The sequence below is a fragment of the Engystomops pustulosus genome, chromosome 11, assembly GCF_040894005.1.
Source record: "Engystomops pustulosus chromosome 11, aEngPut4.maternal, whole genome shotgun sequence".
In the NCBI taxonomy this organism is placed as follows: Eukaryota; Metazoa; Chordata; class Amphibia; order Anura; family Leptodactylidae; genus Engystomops; species Engystomops pustulosus.
In genome coordinates this window covers 19,005,281-19,030,301 of record NC_092421.1, presented here as the reverse complement: position 1 = coordinate 19,030,301, position 25,021 = coordinate 19,005,281, and the positions used below count along the sequence as shown (strand labels likewise).

At 42.3% G+C, this 25,021-nt stretch overlaps 1 protein-coding gene across 2 annotated transcripts; it reads left to right on the top strand.

Annotated features, from left to right (window-relative positions):
* Positions 1-7,510: 7,510 nt before the first annotated feature.
* Positions 7,511-24,265, top strand: ATAD1 (ATPase family AAA domain containing 1). 2 transcript variants are annotated; one of them, XM_072129267.1, is made up of 10 exons: positions 7,511-7,655; positions 10,270-10,434; positions 12,069-12,167; positions 13,852-13,972; positions 16,108-16,308; positions 19,482-19,588; positions 20,622-20,711; positions 21,173-21,223; positions 21,655-21,788; positions 22,613-24,265. In XM_072129267.1, the coding sequence occupies exons 2-10, from the start codon at positions 10,273-10,275 to the stop codon at positions 22,728-22,730; spliced, it is 1,083 nt and encodes a 360-aa protein (XP_071985368.1). In that variant the 5' UTR covers positions 7,511-7,655; positions 10,270-10,272; the 3' UTR covers positions 22,731-24,265. The 2 variants fall into 2 exon arrangements, with proteins under 2 accessions (XP_071985368.1, XP_071985369.1); XM_072129268.1 differs by lacking the exon at positions 7,511-7,655 and adding an exon at positions 7,678-7,792.
* The last annotated feature ends 756 nt before the right edge of the window (positions 24,266-25,021 follow it).

Genomic DNA, 25,021 nt, shown 5'->3' with positions numbered 1-25,021 from the left:
TCCTCATAGACTGTAAGCTCTTGTGTCACCCCCTCATCCTCATAGACTGTAAGCTCTTGTGTCACACCCTCATCCTCATAGACTGTAAGCTCTTGTGTCACTCCTTCATCCTCATAGACTGTAATTTCTTTTGTCCCCCTCATCCTCATAGACTGTAAGCTCTTGTGTCACCCCCTCATCCTCATAGACTGTAAGCTCTTGTGTCACCCCCTCATCCTCATAGACTGTAAGCTCTTGTGTTACCCCCTCATCCTCATAGACTGTAAGCTCTTGTGTCACCCCCTCATCCTCATAGACTGTAAGCTCTTGTGTCACTCCTTCATCCTCATAGACTGTAAGCTCTTGTGTCACACCCTCATCCTCATAGACTGTAAGCTCTTGTGTCACCCCCTCATCCTCATAGACTGTAATCTCTTGTGAGCAGGGCCCTCACTCCTATTGTTCCATATGACTGTTTGTACTCTGTAATGTAATTTGTATATGTCCCCTATGATTTGTAAAGCGCTACGGAATATGATGGCTCTATATAAATATAGATTTTAATCATTATTACTATCATGATGGATTTTGATAGTAGATTTTCCTTAATACCACTGACTTTTAGCACTTACTTTCTCTAATAGCAAAAATCACAAGCATCACCAAAAGTTTTCAAAAAGAAGTTCTAGATATGACTATAACATAGAAACAATAGCTATAAGTATAGAAACAGTCGCTCACAGTTTATATTGATTCTATTTTTTGACATGACATCATCAAGCTCCTATCTGCATAAGGTACAATTTTGGGTGTGTTTCTCTATATTTAGAAGGAAGAACATCTGGTCCTTGTCACTTCCTCATTTGTTATAGTGTCCCAGTCACAATCTGTCTTATGTGCAGATGATATATCTTCAATAGGGTTGGGATATTATGGATCACATGCAGCCACAACATCTATGCATTGTTTATTGGGGTTATTTTACATTTCATTGTTTGCTTTAATGGACTTTATGAAGTCCTTATCCCATCTTTCTTCTGAGTGAATTCTGTGAGCAGATATATAGGCACGGCCTAACCGCAGATATTTTTACATCTCGTATCACTTATGGCATCCAGCTACCATCTCAGGGGGAACTTGCTGTTAGTATAGAAATGTTTCTGGTTGAATTGGTGCTGCTGGTTTTTATCATAGCAGGTGGATAAGATTTGGTAGAAGCCACTACGCTGTTCTATAGATTGCTGTGTGTTAGCCACTGGCAGGTCTACGAGAGCTCACACACTGTAACCACATCCTGCCAGGACCTTCAAAGTCATCAGAAGAAAGCGGCAGTGCAATCTTTTTTTCCTCTGCAGGTGATTAAGAAAAATTTATCACATACAGAGGGGTGACGTAAAGCTGATGGGTCCTAAAGCAATACGACCAGTGATGCCACCGTACAGTGATAATACACACAGTGATGTCACAGTACAAGGATAATTCACACAGTGATGTAAGTACAAATATAATACAGTGATGTCACAGTACAGGGGTAATACACACAGCAATGACACAGTACAGTAATAATTCACACAGTGATGTCATAGTACAAATATAATACACACAGTGATGTACAGGGATTATGCCGAGTGATATTATAGTACAGGGTTAATAAACAGTGATGTCACACTACAGAATTAACATAAACAATGATGTCACAGTACAAAGGCAATACACAAAAGATGTGTTAGCAGGGTTGAATTATGGGGAGTGGTCCCGGGGTACACACCCCCAGGTCCCCACCACTTTGCTCCTAAGGGGACCCCCACCAACCAATGGTGGATTACAGTGTGTGTCGCCATGCGACCACCCAAATTGCCCACTAGATGTGTGGGGTTGCAATCCGGTCCTTCTTTGCAGCTCTTCTCAACCAGAGGCACACCTGTTTCCCTCCACATACATGTGTGTATAGCAGAGAAAGGGAACAATACGCTGCCTGCACTGCCTTAGAACAAGGAGTGCACAGGATGTCAGCATCCTGGCACAGGTGGCACATCTCATGCGGGAGAAGGTAAGCAAAGGTAATATATATTTATTACTGGGGGGCTGCATATATTTATTAGTGGGGGTGTATATATTAATTACTGGGGTGATGTATATATTCATTACTGGGGCTGTTTATATTATTTACTGGGGGCTGTATATATTAATTACTGGGAGGTGTATATATTAATTACTGGGGGGCTGTACATATTAATTACTGGAGGCTGTATATATTCATTATTGGGGTTGATATATATTTATTATAGGAGCACTATAAATATTTATTGTGGACTATATGGAGGTTGATATATATTTATTACTTGGGGCTGTATATATGCATTATTGGGGCTGTATATATTCATTATTGGGGCTATATATATATTATTTACTGGGTGTCTGTATATATTCATTACTGGGGCTGTATATATTCATTACTGGGGGCTATATATATTCATTACTGGGAACTGTATATATTCATTACTGGGGGCTGTATATATTCATTACTGGGTGGCTGTATATAGTCATTACTGGGGGGCTGCATATATTCATTACTAAGTGCGGTATATATTCATTACGGGGGGACTGTATATATTCTTTACTGGGAGCGTGATGTCACAGTACAGAGATAATACACAAAGTGAGACCACAATAGAGGGATAACACACACAGTGATATCACAATACAGGGATATTACACAAACAAGGGCAGATAAAAACTGCCACGGGCTGTATGAATATTATAGCCCCTACAGCTTCTTGGGGAAAGGAGGATGTGTTCTTTCTGCCTGCTTTCAATCTGCGAGAGAAACTCGTTGGAGAAAATTCAAAGGTCTTGAAATGGCTCTTGTGTTCATGTATAAAATTTGGTGATGTCACACTACATATTATACATAGTGATGTCACAGTACAAAGATGTTACACACAGTGATATCACAGTACAAGCATATTACACACAGTGATGTCACAGTACAGGGATAATACACACAGTGATGTCACAGTACAAGGATAATACACACAGTGATGTCACAGTACAGGGATAATACACACAGTGATGTCACAGTACAAGGATAATACACACAGTGATGTCACAGTACAGGGATAATACACACAGTGATGTCACAGTACAAGGATAATACACACAGTGATGTCACAGTACAGGGATAATACACACAGTGATGTCACAGTACAGGGATAATACACACAGTGATGTCACAGTACAGGGGATAATACACACAGTGATGTCACAGTACAGGGATAATACACACAGTGATGTCACAGTACAGGGATAATACACACAGTGATGTCACAGTACAGGGGATAATACACACAGTGATGTCACAGTACAGGGATAATACACACAGTGATGTCACAGTACAGGGATAATACAGTGATGTCACAGTACAGGGATAATACACACAGTGATGTCACAGTACAGGGATAATACACACAGTGATGTCACAGTACAGGGATAATACACACAGTGATATCACAGTACAGGCATATTACACACAGTGGTGTCACAGTTAAAGGATGATATACACAGTGTCACACTATAAATATTATAGTTACTGATGTCACAGTACAAAGATGTTACACACAGTAATATCACAGTACAGACATACACAATGATGTCACAGTACAAAAGCAATACACACATTGATATAACAGTACATGGATTATATATACATAGTGGGGCACATTTACTTACCCGGTCCTGTCGCGATCCCCGATCCGGACTGTCCGACGAAGATGAAGTCCGGCGTGATTCACCAACATCGTGCGCCCAAGATCCTGAGTGTGTCGCTTCCCTATTGAGGTCCGCCGGAGTTCACCTTCTTCTTGCCGGTGTATGTGAGTGCATGTCTTGTGCCCCACTTATCTCTCCCTTATATTGTGTACACCCTCATCTCCCCCTTCTATTGTGGACCTCTGTTATCTCCTCCCTTATTTTGTGGCCCTCTCTCATCTCTCCCCTTATATTACGGCCCCCTTAACGCCCCCTTCCTTATATATTGGTCCCAGTTCATCTCCCCTTGATATTGTGGTGCCTCATCTCTCCCTGATATTGTGGCCCCCTCTCAGCCACTCGTCATATTGTGGCCCTGTCTTCTCTTCCTCGTATTCTTGCCCTCTCATCTCCCCCTCATATTGACCCCCCCATATTGAGGCCTCTCATCTCCCCCTCATCCTGTGGGCCCCCCTCATCTTGTAAGCCCCATCTCCTGCTCCTTTTTTTCAACCTAATTAAGGTTTAGGGGGCTCTTATGGTGTCACTTTCCCATATGAGAAGACTATTACTATAAACCATAGATTACAGTCAGGGGCCTGGCACAGACTTTGCACTGGGGCCCATCAGCTTCTAGTTACACCACTAATCATATCACGCATTATGTTATGGTGTATGGAACTGACAGCTCCCTGCACCATCATTTTATTAAACTCCGTCTATGTCTGGAGGGTGGGCCAGTTTCATGATCAAACCCTATGTCCCCCTTTCTGCCACCTCTGCTGAGCCTCAGGTCCATCTCTGTGTTTCCATTCAGGTCCTGGGTCTCCATGGTTGTGAAATGACACTCCAGGCTAATAAATTCTTGGATTGACGGAGTGAGAGGTAATGTTAAGTGCATGCAAAAAGTTGGCAAAACCCTTTAAAATCTCCTACATTTTGATACCCAAAACTTGACTTGGTGAATAGTAAACAGTAAAGATAATTGGAAATTTGCCATTTGCCAGTCGGTCTAACAGCAAAGCCACCGGTCCTCCTGCCACATTCATTTACTTTACAATAATTTACATATATTTATTATCCTTCCTGTAACATTGGAAAATTCTCAGCTACTGCCACTTTTCAGCATGAAGAGAAAACTTGAAAGTAAATGTCATATTTTAAAACTATTGACTGTTTGTATTTGCTGTTTGTAACAAACTTTATTGAATATCACAGTACAGGCATATTACACACAGTGGTGTCACAGTTGAAGGATGATATACACAGTGTCACACTATAAATATTATAGTTACTGATGTCACAGTACAAAGATGTTACACACAGTAATATCACAGTACAGACATACACAATGATGTCACAGTACAAAAGCAATACACACATTGATATAACAGTACATGGATTATATAGGTGAGAGGTAATGTTAAGTGCATGCAAAAAGTTGGCAAAACCCTTTAAAATCTCAGCATGAAGAGAAAACTTGAAAGTAAATGTCATATTTTAAAACTATTGACTGTTTGTATTTGCTGTTTGTAACAAACTTTATTGAATATCACAGTACAGGCATATTACACACAGTGGTGTCACAGTTGAAGGATGATATACACAGTGTCACACTATAAATATTATAGTTACTGATGTCACAGTACAAAGATGTTACACACAGTAATATCACAGTACAGACATACACAATGATGTCACAGTACAAAAGCAATACACACATTGATATAACAGTACATGGATTATATAGGTGAGAGGTAATGTTAAGTGCATGCAAAAAGTTGGCAAAACCCTTTAAAATCTCAGCATGAAGAGAAAACTTGAAAGTAAATGTCATATTTTAAAACTATTGACTGTTTGTATTTGCTGTTTGTAACAAACTTTATTGAATAGTAGTGTCATATTTGTGCTTCCTATTGAAGTCACCTACGAGTGTAGCTTACAAAATATGTTAGCTAATTGGTCATGGATCAGACATTTAGCAAAAATCATTCATCTAATCATGATGTACAATAAGACCAGTTGTTTCTTGAACTCTTCCTATAAAATGCCTTTCAAATATACAACTAATACAATGGCGCCACCTAGCAGGACACTCAATCTATGACCGATACATTCAAATACTGTACATCCAAATGTTTTTACATCATTTTCTTTTTGACTAAACTTTTTAATAATAGATGCAGATTCATTAGCATCAATAAACCTATGCAAAATTTAAATACATTGATATTATATCATCCTTTAAAAAAAATTTTAGAATTAAATTATAGAAATTATAGAAATTATAGAATTATAGAAATTATACTGAATTAAAACATTTTTTTCATGGCCGCTTTGCATTAGTCTGGTATCTGTTTTTCACAGATCCTCATAAGTTATAGACCATGTGTGTTTCATTCTGACTATGGTCACGTATGGCTTCCTGTCTGGTTGGATTCCCCCACATGAAGGCCTGCAAGTTCCTTTCCTGTGCCCGGCTCTCCCCGCCAGAGCGTCGCACGCGCAACTCATGGCTCCTGCTCCGTCCTTTTCGGGCATGAGCTTCCAAACGATATTCCTTCGTTCGCGTGTATTCCTGTGTTGCCGTGTTACCAGAGTCCCTCCATGTTCCTGTGTTACCGTGTTGCTGTGTTCCTGCGTTGCTGTGTTCCTGTGTGACTGTGTTCCCGTTCCCATCTGCCTGGACCTCTTGTTGCTGGCCCCGGATTGGACTTGACCCTGCATCTCTGCCGCCTGTCCTGACCCTGTGCCTGGACCCAACCACGAGACCGTCTTCCATTAAGGTCCCTAGACTTCGGCTGCCACTGCGGGCTAGTTGCATCTGTGGAACGACCTGGTGGCACCCTGCCGCAGCAAGTCCATCCCGCTTTGCGGCGGGCTCTGGTGAAGACTGGGTGCCACTTAGACTCCGGTCCCAGGTGTCGGCTAGTACCACCTTCCGTGGTGATCCAGAGGATCCACTGATCCTTACAGCACATAAGTCTGGTCAGAGATGCCAGGGAGGGTCACAGTAATGAAGGACTGCGCAGTTGGCAGCACTATTATGTCAGTCAGGGGTGGATTAAGACCACCATGGGCCCTGGGCTGTATGAATATTAGAATAGTCTAGAATCACTTCCTACATATGGTACTAGATCAAGCATCTTCGAGAATGGAGGATGTGTCCCTTCTGCATGCTTTCAATCTGCTGTCTCAGGATCTTTGGAGGACCTTAAAGGTCCTGAAATGACTCTTGTGAACATGTGTATTGCGAGAAGGAAGAGATGTGACTAACTCTGACCACAATGAGTGATGTTCTGTACTAGGTGGTGTGGCTGATACCTGCCTACGACCACAGAGATCTCCCATATCCTGTGTTATTAAAATTCTGAGCAGGTAGGGAGTGGATATGAGGCAAAATGAGGAGAAAAGACGGCAACTTGTAAACTTCTAAACGCTGATATGGGTGATGCACGTACCACCGGATCCTGGTGTATAGGGTCCGAGGTACTATAAAAAAAAAGCCACAGCATCTGATGAATTTGAAAAAGGTGCTAAGCCTTTATTAACATGAACATGAAAAAAGCGCCCCTTTAAAATATTCATGAGCAATGGAAAAAAATTAAAAGCTGAGCTGTCATTGGTTGCCATGGGAAACTAAGACAATTCTTACTTGATAAAGAATGATAAATCTGCCCCAATGTGTGTGTAGGACCTGATCACTAGGGGCAAAAAGGGCCATTGGAAATAGCTGGCTCATATAGAACAGGTCCTTATTAGAGTATTAGCCTTGCACTATGCACTTCCTCCTATCCCCAGAACTGTTATCAGGCGGAACTATTAACCAGCTGCAGGGTTCCCCGCCGGAACCTATGACGGGTGCACCCGGCAATGTGAAGCCGCTGCTTTCGCTTTTCACTTCCTGGATCGGTGGTGTCATTTAGCCGGTGAGTCCTGTGTGTGTGTCCGGGGCTGAGCCCGTGTCCCCGGTGACGTCTCCCGTTATTAGCTGCTCTTGTATCGCTGGAGGGACGTGCTGTAGCCTGAGCTCGCCCTGGCATGGAGGACAGAGAGCTGCAGGAAGGTCACAGCCTGTCATATTGTCCCGGCATTGTATCATGCGGCCATTGCTGTACATGATCTGGAGCAGCGCTGCGGGGGGAGGCTGCTCTGGTCATCTATTCTCTATGATCATTTCACTGCAACTAAATGTATTTATTTTGTTGTGTGTTTATTTTATTATTGATATTTATTTACAACTTCCTATGAGGTTGCCAAAAACTCGAAACCTAAAATTGCACCCTCCTACCACATGGACGTCTGAAAGAGGTGGCCCAGTATAATCCTGTGCCTCATCTAAAATTGTGTTTGTGTAACTTTGCATGCAAAGGCGTCTAAGTGGTTGGCAAGTTTTAAAAGGTACCACTAAACCTTAAAGGGGTTGTCCACTTTCAGTTTAGATATTCTTTTGTGTAATAAAAGTAATACAATTTTTCCAAGATACTTTCTGAATCTATTTCTCGCAGTTTTCTAAATCTCTGCTTGCTGTCCTATAGGAAGCTTCGCCGTTTACATCCTGTAAAAATCTGTCCTGTTATCATGTGATGTCACACAGGTGCATGGCTCTGATTTACTCTGTGATATAATGTGACGTGCACCTGTGTGACATCAAAAGAACAGGGATATAACCAGCCGTGCACCTGTGACATCCAAAGAACAGGGATATAACGGGCCGTGCACCTGTGTGACATCAAAATAGCAGGGATATAACGGGCCGTGCACCTGTGTGACATCAAAAGAACAGGGATATAATGGGCCGTGCACCTGTGTGACATCAAAAGAACAGGGATATAATGAGCTGTGCACCTGTGTGACATCAAAAGAACAGGGATATAACGAGCTGTGCACCTGTGTGACATCAAAAGAGCGGGGATATAACAAGCCGTGCACCTGTGTGACATCAAAAGAGCGGGGATATAACAAGCCGTGCACCTGTGTGACATCAAAAGAACAGGGATATAACGAGCTGTGCACCTGTGTGACATCAAAAGAACAGGGATATAACGAGCTGTGCACCTGTGTGACATCAAAAGAGCGGGGATATAACAAGCCGTGCACCTGTGTGACACCAAAAGAACAGGGACATAACGAGCCGTGCTCCTGTGTGACATCACATGACCACAGACCGGTTTATATTCAAAGAAGTAAACAATGAAGCTCCCTATAGAATGACAAGCAGAAACCAGTATGGAATTGTTAAGGAAATTATCAAGTGCATTCAAAAATATAGGTAAAGATTTAAGCAAATAGTGATTCCAAGTCTTAAAAAAAAGTTCTAGAAAAAAAAAAAACAGCTTTAAGAAATCAATAAAGTACAATGTGCAGGGCCTTTGCACTTACCTTAAATAGAAACTAATAAAATAATCCACATTCTGTACTGTTAATTGAGGGAACACACATCAGAGGCTACGGTCCAATCGCCACAGACTGTAACGTCACAAAGCCTTCATTGTCCCGTCACACGTTGCACTAGCATTGCGTTCACAAACACGACGTTGGCGCCTGAAGGCGGGCCTCGGTCCTGTCGTGCATGTGTTTCTAGGACAATGCATTTAGTAACCAGCACCTGGTACTTTACAAGACACCGGGTGCTGATTGCAGACTGCATCCGTTCAAATGCATATGCGATCAACCGTGGCCCGCACTTGTGCGTTTTGATTCCGTTTTAAAATGGTATCAAAACGCTATCGTGTGACAGCAACCTTAGTGAAGCAAAACGCACTGGGGGGGCCCCGCAGCCGATCGCATATGTGTTTGTATGCAAACACACGCAATCAGCGCCCGGTGTCTTGTATTGTGTAAATGCGAGAAACCGGGTGCTAATTAACGATCACATGCGCAGGCTGCCCCGGTGTGCTTTCATTCCGTTACAAAACTGTATGAAAACGCTAATGTGTGACAGCACCCTTAAAGTTGGATCTAAGATGAATAAGTTAAGGGAAACTGCTTCCCAGCAAAACTCAAATGTTAGAATGCATCACAAAACTCAACGCAATGCGATTATATGCGATTATAAAAAACAGAACATAGAGACAGAAGGGCCGAAAAGACATGCATTTTAATGGAGTTCCCTACGATGTACTGGGAAGACCCAACCAGGTCGGAACAGTACTGTCTACAGTTGGGAGCCTGTTCCTTCTGGAATAGATATACTGGTTTGGCTTAATCCCACATCACCTCTTTAGACTTCTTGTAGGTCATACTTGGTGGTAAGGGGGCTGCCTTTCAAAGGAGGCATTGTTTTCCATTTAACACCTTGGGAAAATATATTTGCATACTTCCCAGAATTCCCTAGTGGAGCATCTATGGCTTTAAGTCTCCACGTAGCCTTAATTGGCAATCTCTCCATTAGGAGAACACTTAACGTCTGCCCCTTATTTAGGGCAGGTTCTCCTCTAAATAAAGTTTGGGCAGTTCAATGTTACAAACTAAGTATGTGTTGAGCCCCTAAAAAGTTGTCACGTTTAAATGAGAAAATATTGAACCTTTTTTTTTTTTCAGAAAATGGTCCACGCAGAAGCCTTCTCGCGCCCTTTGAGCAGGAATGAAGTTGTGGGTCTTATCTTCAGGTTGACAATATTTGGTGCCGTCACCTATTTTACCATTAAATGGATGGTAGATGCCATAGATCCAACCAGGAAACAGAAACTAGAAGCCCAGAAACAGGTAAACTTATTGCATTGCTGAAGGTGTTTTTGGTTCCTTTTGATTTCTTCTGGGTGGACATCAGAGCCAGTTGGTGAGACTCCAAAAGTTGGATTTGCACTGATCAGTTACTCGATGCTGCCTCCTGAAGCAGACCCTATGCAGAGGATGGAGTCAGAAGCCGAACTATCCATTGACTGTATAGCGTCAGCTCTAGAGTACTGAAGCTCTGCTGCCATTAGAGTGTATAGAGCTGCAGTGGAATCACCATTGTATAGTCAATGAAGCCTTTTGCTTCTGATTCCAGCCCAGAACAGCGCAAGGATAGATCATCAGTATTAAAATCTGCCATACTGTCAGGAACAGAGGAATGGGGAAAAAACGCAAATATACCGGAATTTCTCCATCTGAATATTCAGTTCTATAGACCTTTATTGATCCCTCCGACTGACCCACTGTGGCCTTGTGACCACTGACACCACCTGGAAGTGTGAAGAAGGGACCAGAGCAGTAGAAAGAGAAGTACAATATTTAACTCAAAAGCTAACAAAGGCTTCATATAGACAAGTGTTATGGGAACCGTAATCACGGCCGCATAGAAAGTTATTGCACCTGGTTGCAGTATGTTGACCACACTGTGTCTCACTGCACTATGACTGAGCTGGGCAGCCACTGTGCAAAATATGAGACATGTCCTATATTTTGCCATAATACAACAGCATTTAGCTTCGTGTGGAGAGCGCTCCTAACCCCTCCTGGGTTTGTGCCTGCCCGGGTGAGCACACGTTCATGTGCAAGAAGCCTTACACTTGTAGCATGTGCATTCTGTTTATATGATGTCACTGACTCTTTGTACTCAAGCACAGAGGGCACAATGGCGGAGAGAGTGTTGGATTATTTTTCCGCCCACCTGGGGCCCATATTTAAAAGTAAGACCTAATTCTGGACAAGCCCTTTAAGAAAACAATTGCAGCCAAACTTGACTTTATTTTTCTTGATATCAATAGCTTTGGTTGTGTGAATCAGTGTCAACTGTATCTGTACCAACTTTTTTGATTCCCACCTTCCTGTTCCTGCCAGCGGAGATTCCAGTATAAGGGCCACACCAATAGAAAAAGGAGATGAGCATAAATTGTAATAAAAATGCAAAAATTTATTGAAGTCATTTTTAAAAAAATAGAACATAACAAAAGGGTAGTGTAGTTTTAGGTGCTGGGCAGCGAGCACACAATGGCTGACAAGGAAGTAGACAAATTTAAAGTGCTTAGTGCATAGCCAAAAGGTGCTAATTACATCACAGAAGCAGGTAATGTAGAAAAATATCACAATGCATAAACAAGGAGCGCACAGAGGGAAATAATGACCTGTACCTGACCTGGTGGGTTTGGAGTATGAGGGCGCTGAGGACAGGATGCTGCCCAGCACCTCCCCGACACGTGTTTCGTCCGGCAGGTTTTGTGTTTATAAGGGCCAGTTCACATATTTTGACAGGATCACACAAGCGAGTTTGTTCCGCATAGTAAATAGTGTTTTGGTTTTTTTTTCTGAATAACAATGTTACATTTCCAATTAATGTTATCTTCCATCTTTGTTGTATATTACTGCATGGTCAATTTGGTTCTTCTGATTCCCTGGATCATGATTGTGTTCTGCAGGCTGAGAAGCTGATGAGACAGATCGGTGTGAAAAACGTAAAGCTTACAGAGTATGAAATGAGCATCGCAGCACATCTTGTTGATCCACTAAGTATGCTGGTAAGATCTGGACCTGTGTCATTCATTAACTAATATATTTGCCTAGTTTTGTTATCATATAGTTTCCAACCAACCAAAAAAAGAAATCTTTTTGATGTCAGTCATTTTTTTTAGCTATGGACACCAATAAGATTTTTTGGATTAAAGTTTGAGGGGACATTTAGGGGTATACGCTGGCGTACAAGCTTTGAAAAAATGTTAACCATCAAGAATAGCGATTATTTTACACCACCTTCACACCCAGTGGGCCAGTGCAGGAGTTCCTGCCCTGTGCACTAGCTGCCTCTTGAACGGTCGCTGACAATAGCACAATTCTGCGCCAGGCATGTCACATGACTCGCCACCAGGAGCTGTGGGTCATTTGATGTCCCTCCAGCTGGAGGAGGCCATACAGTATTCATGCCTCCTCTATGATCACACCCATATAGTAGAGTAATAATGACAGAGAGGGCGTGCATACAGCAATATCTGCGTGGCTCCCTTCATCCACCAGAAACTATCAGGTAAGAGGAGGTCACAGTCCTGCTGCCAGGGGTCACGTGACCTAGGAGCTTTCAGCAGCATACAGGAAACTTTATCAGAGTAAGTAATAATATGGGTGACCCCATTATGGTTTTATTCTTGCCCTGTTAAATTTTGAAGTGGCCAACCCCTTTAAAATATGTGACAAAATCCCAAAAATAGGTGCTTGCAGGCATTGTCCACTTGCCGATAGGGTGAAGATTTTGACCTTTTGTCCACTTTAACATTGTTCCTATTATCTGTGCCGTGCCACAGACTCTTCGCTATGCTGGCGACTAAAGTCTGGCCATAATATTAATATATGTTTCCCTCTTGTTTACCCAATATGTATCAATCAGTCCACTTCTCACCTCCATGATCATGGACCAATGTGAAACCGGTCTTTGTCTTACACAGATTACCAGCCGGCTAATGCTGTGTGAACAAGCCCTTATCCTTTTATTACTAATCGCTTATGGTTAGTACAGGCTGCTAACTACACAATGTACCAGGGGTGTTCCTGTTGGCCCTCCCTCTGACTGCCTCTGTGCCACTTACACCATGCCCTTAGGTAAGTGTGGCCTGCCTGTTGACTTGGGTTATTAGCACCGGATGGTACCTCCGGTTGACCATTTTGTCATTGTAGTACAAAGGTCCACTGCCTTTCAAAATTAGTCCTACTTTTGGACACAATACTTTTCTTCTTATACCTCTTTCTGGCACTATCAATGAGGCAGTATTAGGATAGGGGGGCCATAGGTTCTCTGTGTCTGTCCCACATCCATCTGGGACGTTGCCTGTTCCCCTTATACTTCCGACTTTCAGGAATCCCTTTTGAAAGTGGTGTTTATACTTTGTATGTGTTATTTTGAATAAAGTGAAAATAATTTTTTATATTTACAAGTTCTTTTGTTCTTTGGTCTTTGCTAACTACACAATGCCTATACATGTGTTCCAGGAGCAGTGTCTCGTTTTGTAGCGAACACATAGAGGTGCAAGAATTTATCCTGACCTGGTCTTAAAGTTAGTTACTTACTATTGTTAGCAATACATTGGGGGCATGGATTACGCCTTGAATCTACACCAGACAGGACCCAGTTTTCTATGGGGCGCACATTCTGCATGTTCAGCATAAGTTACCGTTAAAGGTCTTTAGTCATTGTGATTTTATGTCCACCCACAGGTGACCTGGAGTGACATTGCAGGTCTTGATGATGTGATAACAGACTTAAAAGACACAGTTATTCTTCCAATAAAGAAAAAGCATTTATTTGAAAACTCAAGACTTCTTCAGCCTCCAAAAGGTACAAACTATTAGGGGCTTTTATTGACTTACCCACAAGAAACCAACACCAATCATGACAAAGGGGTCCCCAAATGAGTTTCATTTTATTGGGTACCTAATGCTATATTCTTACTGCAGAAGAAAATATTGGTTCATGCAGTAATATAGCTCACTTCCCACATAAAAAGTAAGATATTCCACAGAATAGAGGATAACTTGAGATTGGAATTTGACCGCTAGGACCTGCACCTTGGCAAGAAGCGGCATCCCTTGGACTCCCAAATGGAGCCGCTGGTTGTACATGCTTTGTCACTTCTATGGCACTACTGGTAATTGCCAGCCAGAGCTTTGCAGATACTCCATTTATTTAGGAGTAAAAGAACCCCTTTTCACTAATCAGAGGGGGGTGGGTGGTTCGTTGATGGAATCATCTCCAATCTTTAAGTTCTGCAGGACAGGAGAAAACATTATGGTCCAGATATATTATTGTGTCTGTGCCAGTTTTTTGTCTATGTTTGCACCAGAAAACGTGTTTTTAAAGCTTGCACATGTATTTATGAAGTGTTTGCGCCACTTTTGCGTTGCAGCTGCACGTTAGAAAACTGTACACCTAAACCTGTACACATTTGTTTAATTTTTGAAAATGTCCAAAATCTATATAGATTTGTTAGCACTGAGATCGTACCAAACTAAAGAATAAAGTAGATGTATCATTTGGAGTGATTTGGAGTTGGAGTCAGTCGTAAAAACTGAGCTTACAAGAAAGTGACGCAAATGCTGGGGTTTTTTGCCAATTTCACCACATTTTGGATTTTTTCCCAGCTTCTCAGTACACGGCATGGAATAATAAATAATGTCACTGAGAAGTAAAATCTGATGGAGAGCGAAAAATGGAAAAAAAAATAACCTGCGTCTTTAAGGGGTTAATAAGGGAGCTTTTACTTAGTACAAACATAACTGTAAAATACTTCTAAAAGTGCTCAGTACAGTTTCACAAGTTTTCACAACTCCCTGTGGAGGGGTGAGACTTCTGACAAATGAGCTCATTTTGCCCAACAAAAAACACTTTTCCACACAAAACTAATTCATTCTCCTAAATTAGATAAAGACGCTTCCTCTTTAATAAGGAGCCGCTCACTTCTCAGAAGCTTTGATTCTTGGAATCATTAACCCAGACGTAGGACTGCAAACAAATTCATCTTATTGTCTGCCAAAAAGCGAACAGCAGGGCGATATCCTGTGAAGCAAAACAAATCCGGGCAGGACAGATTGCTCCATATCTGGAAAACAATTAACCCCCAATAGTGAGAGGGACACATCAAGTTGTCAATATAGTCCTATAGTGAAGGAGGAGGTGGATTTATCACCACGTCGCCTGGTTTCTTGTACTACTTTTTGAGACTTTTGTGTCTCAGTTTAAAATTCCGAAGGAAAGGTACAAGAAACCAGACAATGTGGTGAAAATTTCCCCCCTTGGACTCTTATCTACAGGGAGCATGTTATAGAACAGGAGGAGCTGAGCAGATTGTATATAGTGTCCTGTCTGCAGGCAGCATGTTATAGAACAGGGGAGCTGAGCAGATTGTATATAGTACTCTATCCTCAGGCAGCATGTTATAGAGCAGGGTGAGCAGAGTAGATTGTACATAGTGTCCTATCTGCAGGCAGCATGTTATAGAACAGGAGGAGCTGAGCAGATTGTATATAGTGTCCTGTCTACAGGCAGCATGTTATAGAACAGGGGAGCTGAGCAGATTGTATATAGTACTCTATCCTCAGGCAGCATGTTATAGAGCAGGGTGAGCAGAGTAGATTGTACATAGTGTCCTATCTGCAGGCAGCATGTTATAGAACAGGAGGAGCTGAGCAGATTGTATATAGTGTCCTGTCTGCAGGTAGCATGTTATAGAACAGGAGGAGCTGAGCAGATTGTACATAGTGTTCTATCCTCAGGCAGCATGTTATAGAGCAGGATGAGCAGAGTAGATTGTACATAGTGTCCTATCTGCAGGCAGCATTTTATAGAGTAGAAGAAATTGCTTCTTCAGGATTAATGATAGGAACCCGAGTGAACATTTATTAGCGTTTTGGATTATTTAGGACTCATCAAGTCAGTCTTCTTAATAGCTAATGTTGTGTTTCTCTATGGAATAGGTGTGCTACTCTATGGACCCCCTGGATGTGGTAAGACAATGATTGCTAAAGCAACAGCCAAAGAAGCCGGATGCCGCTTCATCAACCTGCAGCCGTCAACTCTGACCGACAAGTGGTACGGAGAGTCGCAGAAACTGGCCGCCGCTGTGTTCTCCCTGGCTGTAAAACTACAACCCTCCATCATTTTCATTGATGAAATCGGTAAGATATCAGCCTGGTACAGTATCGGGAAAGTTCTCTTTGTTTACTTGACATTCTATGGGTATAAAACCTGCAAAGTTCATGTTGTGTCGCAGGTTTTGGTTGTTGTATATGAATGAGCTTTCATTATTCCCCTAATTAGTATTTACTGTCTTATTACTGGAGAAGCTCTGGGTTAATATTCAGTCTGTGAAATTTGCTGCCAGCACACGGATCCATTATACTAAACAAAAGAGTTTATGGACACAGGCATCCATGATCTATAGGTCAAGAGTGAACAATGGTTCTTACAAATCGAATCCTACAAAGAGGTTCCTTAAAATATTCCATTCTTTATTGAGAATTAATATTTAAAATAGACAAACAATTTACAACATTTGTGAATATCTACAAATTATTAGTTTGGATCGTTCTTGAAGGTCCAAAAAAGGCCATCGCTACAATACCAGTGTTTGTAATTACATGAGACACTTGTGTATACACTGCGATAACTGCCAGTATTATGTCAAGTGCAAAAAAATGCCAATGTAAATTATCGCTCAACCCAGAATGAGAAAGTGCCCATGCATGAAAAACGGAGTCTATATATACAGATGGGTACAGTAAAGGTGCCAAGTTGCAATAATTATATATCAGGAAGAAATCAGAAGTAAATTCGCTTACCCATGGTATATGTGGTATGTAGAATGGAAAACCCCGACGCGCGTTTCGCGTGCCACCGTTTCCTCAGGGGGCCTGTGTAGGTGTGTGTGCACTCTCTCGTTTTTTATGTGCGGGCAGCGTGTCACGTGAGGGAGTGGGAATGCCCGCCTTATCGGCCGGAACCAGACACACGGAGACCACCACGCCCACGACCGCATCATCGTGGGGGCGGGGCCACCGGTGTCACATGATCCCGCCGGGTGCGGGACTCGCATCTCCCGACCTGTCTCCTGGTACTGCTCCCACATCAGTGGCGAGCGAGTCTGGGAACATGTTACCCAGGGATCGCGAAGCGCCGCCACAGACCGGAGGGTAGAAACGCAGGAGACCAGGTCTAAGTGCACTCTGCATTTAAAAGATTTCTATGTGGAAGAATAATTGTGGGGAGGAGGGGCGATCTAGTCGTGGAAGAATTAATACCGGATGAACACCGGTGGAGTGGAAGAAAAAGTGGAAAAAAGGAAAAAAACCTTTGTATATAATCATGGACTCTTTTGGTTGGAATAACCTGGGACTCATCAATATCCTTTTTAATATCTTTCTTTTTTTTTTTGTTTTTTTTTTTTTTTTTTTTGCATTATATATGGTTCCAAATTGTTAGTCCTTTTCTCCTTTGTTATGGACTTATGAATTAACTGAATTTACAAATCAACTCCAAAATATAGGGTCTATGTTAAGGTATGAGTGGTAGTATGAGTGGTAGCATGAGTGGTAGTCTAACAAAAAATGTAGTAAAAATAAGGTATTTTATTGCACGCTATTGCACTTTTTTGCACACGCACTTTTAATGTATTCACTGCATTTTTTGCACTAAATGTTTTTGGTTTTGCACATATATACCTCAGAGCATGTCTATTGCTGGGTTGGGTGGCCGACCATAACTTATGGTGGCCACCTTGCACAGCATGGAATATAACAACTGCATATATAAATTTTGTTCACCATTCTGAATTTTTGTTATTACTGTATTTAATGTTTATCAGATTATACATTATGTACATTATGCACTAGGCACTTCATGGATCCCAATATCAGGCTTACAATTCATTAATTGTGGTTGTGAATCACAGTTCACAATTTACACTTATTGCACTTCATTACACTGTGGTCAAACTATACACTGTCACTTTAAAATCCTTTCAACTTACTATACAAGACTCCTTTCTCATTAGTATATATTCCCCTTATATATTTTTTCATTTCTCTATTAATACTTTTATACTGTACCCAGAACTTTAAATGGATTTGGATACACTCTAGGTTCCCCCCTCTCTTTTCCCCCCCTCCGCTGATATATTTGGTTTTTCCCTGTTACTTACAGAGTTTCCCCCCTCCTCCCCACACTTATTCTTCCACATAGAAATCTTTTAAATGCAGAGTGCACTTAGACCTGGTCTCCTGCGTTTCTACCCTCCGGTCTGTGGCGGCGCTTCGCGATCCCTGGGTAACATGTTCCCAGACTCGCGATTCCGCTCGCCACTGAAGCGGGGGCGGTACCAGGAGACAGGTCGGGAGATGCGAGTGACGTCCGCACCCGGCGGGATCATGTGACACCGGTGGCCCCGCCCCCACGATGACGCGGTCGTGGGCGTGGTGGTCTCTGTGTGTCTGGTTCCGGCCGATAAGGCGGGCGTTCCCACTCCCTCACGTGACACGCTGCCCGCACATAAAAAACGAGAGAGTGCACACACACCTACACAGGCCCCCTGAGGAAGCGGTGGCACGCGAAACGCGCGTCGGGGTTTTCCATTCTACATACCACATATACCATGGGTAAGCGAATTTACTTCTGATTTCTTCCTGATATATAATTATTGCAACTTGGCACCTTTACTGTACCCATCTGTATATATAGACTCCGTTTTTCATGCATGGGCACTTTCTCATTCTGGGTTGAGCGATAATTTACATTGGCATTTTTTTGCACTTGACATAATACTGGCAGTTATCGCAGTGTATACACAAGTGTCTCATGTAATTACAAACACTGGTATTGTAGCGATGGCCTTTTTTGGACCTTCAAGAACGATCCAAACTAATAATTTGTAGATATTCACAAATGTTGTAAATTGTTTGTCTATTTTAAATATTAATTCTCAATAAAGAATGGAATATTTTAAGGAACCTCTTTGTAGGATTCGATTTGTAAGAACCATTGTTCACTCTTGCGCTTTCTTTGGATTGAGATAAAATTTATGGAGTGGGTTCGATCATTGAATTGCAGTGCGGAATCACTGCTGGATTTACGTTCTGTGTTGATAATTTGGTTTTGCATGATCTATAGGTGTGTGAGTAAGGCCCTAAGGCTAGATCAAGGCAATCTCTCGTAATGCACCTAGGCCAGCTTGACCAGGTTATGGATATTGAATAAGCTTCCATTCATTAAGAGCGAGTGGAGATCTTGAAATGGTTGCAGTCAGAAACACAAAATATAACCTCTCAGGTCTGATTTCTTCACTTTTTCGATGCAGATTCCTTCCTTCGGAGCCGTTCAAGTACTGATCACGAGGCGACCGCAATGATGAAAGCTCAATTTATGAGCCTCTGGGATGGACTGGACACTGACTATAGCTGTCAGGTATATAACCTGTTAGAGATTAGAATTTCACACTATTCATAAATGTTTTAACCCCTTTAAAAAAAAAAATAGTGGTTCCTATTTATCTCCAACATATGAGTCCAACCAGTGACAACTAACAGGTTACAGGGTTTTTAGGTCAAAGATGCTATAGAAATCCTCATCAATATCAAATTGTTGGAGATCAGAAGGTAAAACTAAGGGGAGAGCACACAGTGCTGAGTACAGGACTCCGAGCCTCGTAGTTATATGGGATACACATAGTCCCAGCGTCGTAGTGATGTGGGATACACATAGTCCCAGCGTCGTAGTGATGTGGGATACACATAGTCCCAGCGTCGTAGTGATGTGGGATACACATAGTCCCAGCGTCGTAGTGATGTGGGATACACATAGTCCCAGCGTCGTAGTGATGTGGGATACACATAGTCCCAGCGTCGTAGTGATGTGGGATACGGGGGGGGGGGTCCCAGCGTCGTAGTGATGTGGGATACGGGGGGGGGGGTCCCAGCGTCGTAGTGATGTGGGATACAGGGGGGGTCCCAGCATCGTAGTGATGTGGGACACAGGGAGGAGTCCAAGCGTCGTAGTGATGTGGGACACAGGGAGGAGTCCAAGCGTCGTAGTGATGTGGGACACAGGGAGGAGTCCAAGCGTCATCGCGATGTGGGATTCAGGGAGACCGAACAACACAGCGATGATAAATGATATAAGGAGCCCCCTCCACATGGAAAAGTACAGCACTGTTGTCTGGAGGTTTTTGAGGCGGCTCATTGGATAAGGCCAGTGCACGTTCCAGGATTCATAGACCAATAACAGTTGTGTGTCTCTGGTTCTCTGTGTTGGGCCAATCTGTGTAGGTAGCTCCATTCTCTGTCTAGTGGCTCTGCACAGTCGCTGCAGCTTATTTTCCATGTCCCTGTTCCACATGGCCTCTTGGTGTCGGCCATCAGATGCCCCAAATTTAAGCAGTGCAATGTACCATGTTCCTTCTTAATAATGAGCTAAATAATGTTCCTCTACTCGTAAATAGGTGATCGTAATGGGAGCGACAAACCGTCCTCAGGACCTGGATACTGCCATTATGAGGAGGATGCCAACAAGGTTTCACATCAATCAGCCGGTACGTGTACTAACATACAGTGTGTTCTAGAATTCATTCCATGAACTCCATGGGTTTAACTTCTCCTCATGTTACACACATAAGTCATCATTAATAACCAGATGACAGCAGCCTCCAGGATTTACCTCTGCTGATGCAATGCACCTGACATCAACTCAACTTCAATAGAGTTAATGTATATATGGTGGATTTTGTATAATGGGCAGTGTAATTACGGTGAAATTAAATGTATCTTTGGATTTATAGTTTTGTTGTATTGTGGCCATAAGAAATAATTACATCATAGCAGCCGCCTTCTCATTCTTGTTATTAAGGGTTAATAAGTAATAAGGCTACCTAATTTACCCAACAGATTTTTTTTCTTTCTTTTATTTGATTCCACTTCCATGTTGGATATTACATGATTTTTATCATGTTTTCTTTTTTCCATTTATGCCTCATGACTTTTTCTTTATTTGCAGTCCTTGAGACAGCGAGAAGCAATCCTGAACCTCATACTGAGGAATGAGAATGTAAGTAACGTTCCTTCACGTGTCCTGTCTCCTTCTTTTCTTGAAAGCATATTGACATTTGTGGAAAGCTGATGTATATCTGTAATGTTTTATAACCCCTATATATATCTCCCTATACCCATCAGTCCCATAGCGATGGGGTTATCCGTGCATCCTTCTTCTTAGGGGAATGCATGACCTGTGGGGGTCCTAACTCTTATGGATTAGACTCCCACTAATTGATCATTCATTCATGGGAAAGTGATAAATCTCATGCTTGGCGTTGTTGTTCTTAGACTGCCAAGTTTTTTTTGGGGGGGGAGATCATGTACAGTTATTATCATGACAACTCCTAGACTTACAGAAGTGATGCTCTACTCTATATACTGTAATGTGCATTTAGGGACTAAGTGATAAGAATGTATGTATTATAACAATTTCTTCTTCTATAGGTGGACACGCGTGTAGATTTGATGCAGGTCGCCAACCATACGGATGGATTCTCTGGAAGTGACCTGAAGGAGATGTGCAGAGATGCTGCGCTGCTGTGCGTCAGGGAGTGCGTCATCGCTAACACCGAAGAAAGGTTAGTGTTGTGTTCGTGCATGTTCTGTGGCCTCTGACAACTGAATCATACTATGTTTCGAGCGTTCTCTGAGATGCAGTCATTCAGCAAGTCAAAGATACAATTTTGCAATGTTCCACCTAGTCCTTCCCCAATATTTCCAGTGGTATCCCCCTTGATGGTGGCCTACCTGGAGGTTGCTCCTTGGCCCATGTAGGGACGGGAAGTTCAGAGGTTAAAAGGCCCCCACTTCGCAACCTCCTATCGGTGTCTTTGTGTCCCTACAGCGGTTGTCCCTCCAGAGTTTCGTCCCACTAGTGGGCGTCACTCGGATTGCCTTCTATTGGGGTTTCTCAAGGAATCTGCTAGTCGTTGTGTGACCCCATTACAGGTGTATGTGCTGACCTGTGTTCCTTGGTGGATGACAGGTTTAATGGTTGATGTAAGTGGGGAGGAATGTAGAGTTTTGTGCTGCCCAGGAAATGACATAATGGGACACAGCGATGGCATCAGACACCAGGGGAATGTATTTTATACCTGATACTTTATTATCCTGAAGATTTTACCTGTGTAAATGTACAGCACATCCTTCTTTTATGTGATATTATAAAAGGGAAGACTGATACTTGTGCTCTTCTTTTATTCACTAACTTATAAAACAGTGGACAGGTATATCTGGTCTTTGTCATTGCCTCCAGTTGGGTAAATGCATCCCCTTCCCATCCTCTATATACCATGTGTTACTGGGCACATCCATGCGGGTACTACACAATCGTTGCTTTATTGTATAATACTTTACTCTAATACCTGAAAAAAAATAATCTCCCTCTTTTTCGTCCTTCTAGCCCCTGTGAAGAGATCCGACCAATCCAGCAGCAAGATTTGATGCGGGCGATTGACAAGATGAAGAAATCGAAAAACGCTACAAACCCGGGGGTTTTAATGCACGTTAGTTTGGACTGAGCCTGTGTGGCCTCATTTTAACCAAGCTGATATAGCTAGAAAGGGGCATCCAGTGGAGAGCAGGGGTAGAGCATGGACCAGATTGTATGATCTTCAGCCTCCACTCTTAGTAACTATTTTCTATCAAAGTAAAGAGCCTTGTAGAGAGAATATGTTCACTCTCTCTAGTATCATGCGAGCTGCTGGTATAGACTGTAATGTATCAAAGGGTGTGTGTCCTTATGTTGTATCATTGTGTGTCTGTGTGAATGAGTCCTAGAACTTGTAATAATAAAATGGATAGTCCGCAGGGGACTAGATAGATGGAGGCCATTATGCTGGGCGTAAGTCTACCAGCACATCTTGACATCTCTGTATCATTTCTATACTGATCTCCACTCATTTCTACAGTCCACGTGCTACATGTGTTCCCCGTAGACTTTATTCCCTTTAAGCAGAATAACAAATTGCTTTAGGGACTTCATTTTATTATTATTATTTTTTTAATTCCGTCCTAATTGCTTTCTGCACATGTGATAGGACTGATCTGTCCATTCACCTCCTTTCGCTTTGGATAAAGGGAAGGGGCCTCGTGTTCTCGGCCTTTATGTCTGGATCATTGCCGTGTATGTCGCTTCATACAGCTATCCCTCTCTAAAAACCTGTATTACATCGCACCTTTCAAGTTTAGTTCAACAAAATTCCATTTTTCCCTCATCATTATGTAAAAGAAAGCCTTGTGGGGTGCAAGTGCAATAATCAATGGAAAATCCGCTTTTATGTAGACACAAGAGAGAGAGAGAAAGAAGGTATACATTTTGGTAATAGAGTCCGCTAAATACATATTGTAGATATTAGACTATGCAGCAATTACATTGGAAGCCATGTCTATGGGGATGATTTGGACTGACCTACTATTATATAGTAATATTATGGTCACAGTTCAGATAGCAGCAGCTTCTCTGTATCCAGCTGTGTGACTGTACTCATGACACTTCCATTATGATATAACTTATGATTTTTCTTCACAGCTCGATCTAGAAATAGTTCTATATGTAATTCGGATTACCCACGATTTCTAAGGTACCATGTAGGATGTGATGCCATAAATGGCACTCAAAGGTCCATGAATTAACACTTTAGGGGACTGGGGGCAAATTTGGCAAACACTGCTGTTCTCTACTAGCCACTAATGCAAAAATCACTCAAAGACAAGTGATTTGCAGCTGAAGTGCAGATATGGCCGTGGTTTAAAAAACACGTTAAAACCTGCAGCGTAGACTATACTGCAGGTTTGTGATGGGATCAGTTTCTATCTCATGCCCAGGGGGGGACAGCCACCAATCTTATATTAAGACCTGTGCATACAGTGTGTATGACCAGTGCATTGTGTGAGAATGAAGTATCATAGCTAGTATTAAGGAATTATATCTCCTCCACCCTGAATGTATCACTGATGCTTGTACATTGAAACACGTGTAAAGTGAATTGTGCCTGCTGTGTTCTTGTTAATTGTTTTCCATCATTAAAAATATTTTTTTTTCCTTAGCAAATTATTTAATATATACTATCCTTCTGTTGTCAACCATCAACATGCTCCAATACACAAGCAAACAGAAGCCTACCATAATTAAAATATCCGTAACTTATGTCCAACATGGAAGAAACCAGACTCGGAATACCTTGTAGTATTAGGGTATAATCACTGGCGTAACTAGAAGCTGATGGGCTCCAGTGTAAAGTCTGGGCCAGGCCCCCGACTATAATGTATGGTTTATAGTACTAGTCTTCTCATATGGGAAAGTGACACCATAAGGGCCCCCTAAAACTTTTGAGCCCTGGTGCGACCGCAACCTCTGCACCTCCTCAAGTTACGCCCCTGGGTATAATCTTGTCATCACAGTTTGTCCGGAAGATAAAAAAACCATGTCCGCTTACTTCCAAAAACTGTGCCTGACCATGGTTTGTGCCAGAAGTGCAGCTGTATAGGGAGGAATGGAGCTGAGTTGCAATACCATGCACTACCCACGGTCAGGAGAGGAACTGTTTTTAGTAGAAAGCAGCCAACCCCTTTAAAACTGCAAAATAGCACTACAAAAGCAGCCACTAGATGGTAATCTTTCCTTTAAGAACATTCTACATTTTACCAGATTTCCGCTTTGAATGACCCCCAAATGGACCTGAGACCAGATTAGATAAGACATGGCCCAGCACCAGTCCAAATAACTACCCCAGTATGTAGTGTAATGACTTGCCATGTTCGGGTACACAGTAACCAGGAGTTTGTCTTATGATTTCATCCGGGAAAGACC